At 37.9% G+C, this 2,637-nt stretch overlaps 1 protein-coding gene across 1 annotated transcript; it reads right to left on the reverse strand.

The window, feature by feature from the left end:
- Positions 1–1,211: 1,211 nt before the first annotated feature.
- On the reverse strand, positions 1,212–2,141 carry LOC131613553 (uncharacterized). The gene has a single exon (XM_058885212.1). It carries the CDS (start codon positions 2,139–2,141, stop codon positions 1,212–1,214), a length of 930 nt encoding a protein of 309 aa, XP_058741195.1.
- Positions 2,142–2,637: the final 496 nt, after the last annotated feature.

Consider the following 2,637-nt stretch of genomic DNA (forward strand, 5'->3'; position numbering starts at 1 on the left):
TCTCACCCTTCTGTTTGAATGATGTTCATTGCGACATCGCGCAGGTTCCGAAGAGTAGTGGTGCTTCGGAGGAGGCTTAGCTTGGAGTTTTAGATATCCTTAGCGTGTTTTGACTAGGTAGTCATATTGTGCTCTGGTCATATGTAACACATGGGATTTGGGTTTATTTTTATTACCTATGTTTTGATATTATGAGATATTATTTTACTCATACGTATTTCCTATTTAGATATGATATATTGTTGATGAGTGGCCTTTGAGCCGAGATGTTGAGATATGGTGAATGATGTATGAGAATCATTCGAATTTACCATTTTTATTTAATGAAATGATTATTCCGCTTATGGCTTGCATGTTGTTTAATTCCGTGTTACTTTGGGGATGACCATTGCAAGTTTAAGTGTTATTTTTGGTTTAAAATGTGTGTAACGCCCTCATGTGGTGCAAGCTTGTTACTCTGATATGTGAAAATGTATGTCTTATTTAGTAGTATTGTTTTGGGGGTGTTACATTGTGGTATCAGAGCACGGTCGGTCAGTTGGCCAAGTTATTTATATTTTCCTAACCCGCTTGTATTTGATTTATGTATCTGACACGATCGATACTGTTTGTCTGGTTGTTTAGATGTCTAAGGACGATGGTTGCTGGAAGGAATGACGAGTGGCTTTGTTTAACTTTCTATAGTCGATGCACATTCTCCATCCAGTTTGAGTGTGTTGTGCTACAGATTCGCCTTTTGCGTTGGTAATTATGGTAACTCCTCCTTTCTGGGGTATGACATGTACGGGACTAACCCATTTACTGTCGGATATTGGGTATATGACTCCTGCCTCTAACAGCTTTTGCAGTTCCCTTTTTACTACGTCACTCAGAATAGGATTGATTCGTCTATGATGTTCTCTAGAGGTCTTACAGTTTTCCTCGAGCATAATGTGTTGCATACAGATAGAGGGACTTATTCCTTTCAGATCTGAGATGTTATAGCCTAAAGCGGTTGGATATTTTCTTAGGACATTAAGTAATTTTTCAGTTTCTATTTATCCTAAATCAGTGTTAACTATGACAGGTCGTTCGAGTTCTTCTTCTAGGAATTCGTACCTTAGATCTTTGGGTAGTGTTTTAAGTTTTACAGCAGGTTTCTTGGGGCATGGAATAGGATCAGGAGTCAGTGCTAGGCATTCACTTAGGTTATCGTCTTGGTATTCCTCACGCTAGTTATCGTCTTCAAAAATAGGTAGTATAGGAATTTTTAACACTTCAGAATGGATGTCTTGTTGTTTCTCCATTTCTTTAACACATTCATCTATAACATCTAAGAAACAACATGAATCGTCTATAGCAGGAGCTTTGAAGAATTGGGAGAGAATAAACTCTACTTTTTCTTCACCAACCTCAAAAGTTAGTTTTCCTTTCTTCACGTCTATAATGGCTCCAGCGGTGGCTATGAATGGTCTACCTAATATTATAGCGATATTGGAATCTTCCTTTATGTCCATTATTATGAAGTCGGTAGGAATATAGAATTTTCCTATACGAACAGGAACATTTTCAAGCATACCTACAGGAAACTTAACTGATCGGTCAGCTAGTTGTAAAGACATCTTGGTTGGTCTTAATTCACCTAATTTGAGTTTTTCACAAATGGATAAAGGCATTAAACTAACACTTGCTCCTAGATCACATAGGGCTTTGTCTATGACAAATTTTCCAATCACACATGGTATAGAGAAACTACCAGGGTCTTTCAGTTTAGGAGACGTGTTGTTTTGAATTATGGCACTACACTCAGCGGTTAACGTAACGGTTTTGTTTTCTACGATCTTTTTCTTATTGAATAGGATTTCTTTAAGGAATTTGGCATATGAGAGCATTTGAGTAATAGCTTCTATGAAAGGTATAGTAACGTTTAGTTGTTTAAGAAGTTCTACAAATTTCTTGAATTGTCCTTCGTTTTTAGTCTTAACGAGTCTTTGAGGATATGGGATTGGTGGTTTATATGGAGGAGGAGGCACATAGGGTTTTTCTTTATCTGATGTCTCTTTACTCTTGTTCTCATTTTTTCTTTTGTCTTCCTCGTCTTCCTTTTCATTCGCAAGTTGATTCTTCGGATTCTCAGTCTCTTTACTAGGTTTTTGGTACATGGTCGGGTTTTGGAGTCTTGGATCGACTGGTCCATCTAATGCAATTCCACTTCATAGTGTAATAGCATTAGCACATCCTTTAGGATTTGGTTGTGGCTGTCCAGGAATAGTACCGATAGGTGCAGTAATACTTGCTTGTTGTTGTGCCACTTGGGAGATTTGAGTCTCTAATATTTTGTTGTGAGTCGCTAGGGCGTTTACCTTATCTTCTAATTGCTTAAATTGTTCACTGGTATGAACATTTTGGTTAAGGAAATCCTTGTTTTGAGGTTAGACTTCCTTGGAATGTTAGGAATGTTCGCAACGGGTTTTTGATATCCTAGCAAAACATCAGGTGTTTGGCCAGGTGCAAATAAAGCATTGTTATTCTTGTACGAGAAATTAGGATGGTTCTTCCAGCCAGGATTATAGGTATTGAAGTATAGGTTACCTTGAGTGTAGTTAACTTGATCGACTGAGACTCCTGCAAGGATTTGACATTCGGGGGCAGTGTGTC

This window comes from Vicia villosa, linkage group LG6 (assembly GCF_029867415.1).
Source record: "Vicia villosa cultivar HV-30 ecotype Madison, WI linkage group LG6, Vvil1.0, whole genome shotgun sequence".
In the NCBI taxonomy this organism is placed as follows: Eukaryota; Viridiplantae; Streptophyta; class Magnoliopsida; order Fabales; family Fabaceae; genus Vicia; species Vicia villosa.

Bases quoted from the DNA above. Each gene is read 5' to 3' on its own strand.
- LOC131613553 (XM_058885212.1), bottom strand. From the start codon at position 2,141: ATGTACCAAAAACCTAGTAAAGAGACTGAGAATCCGAAGAATCAACTT.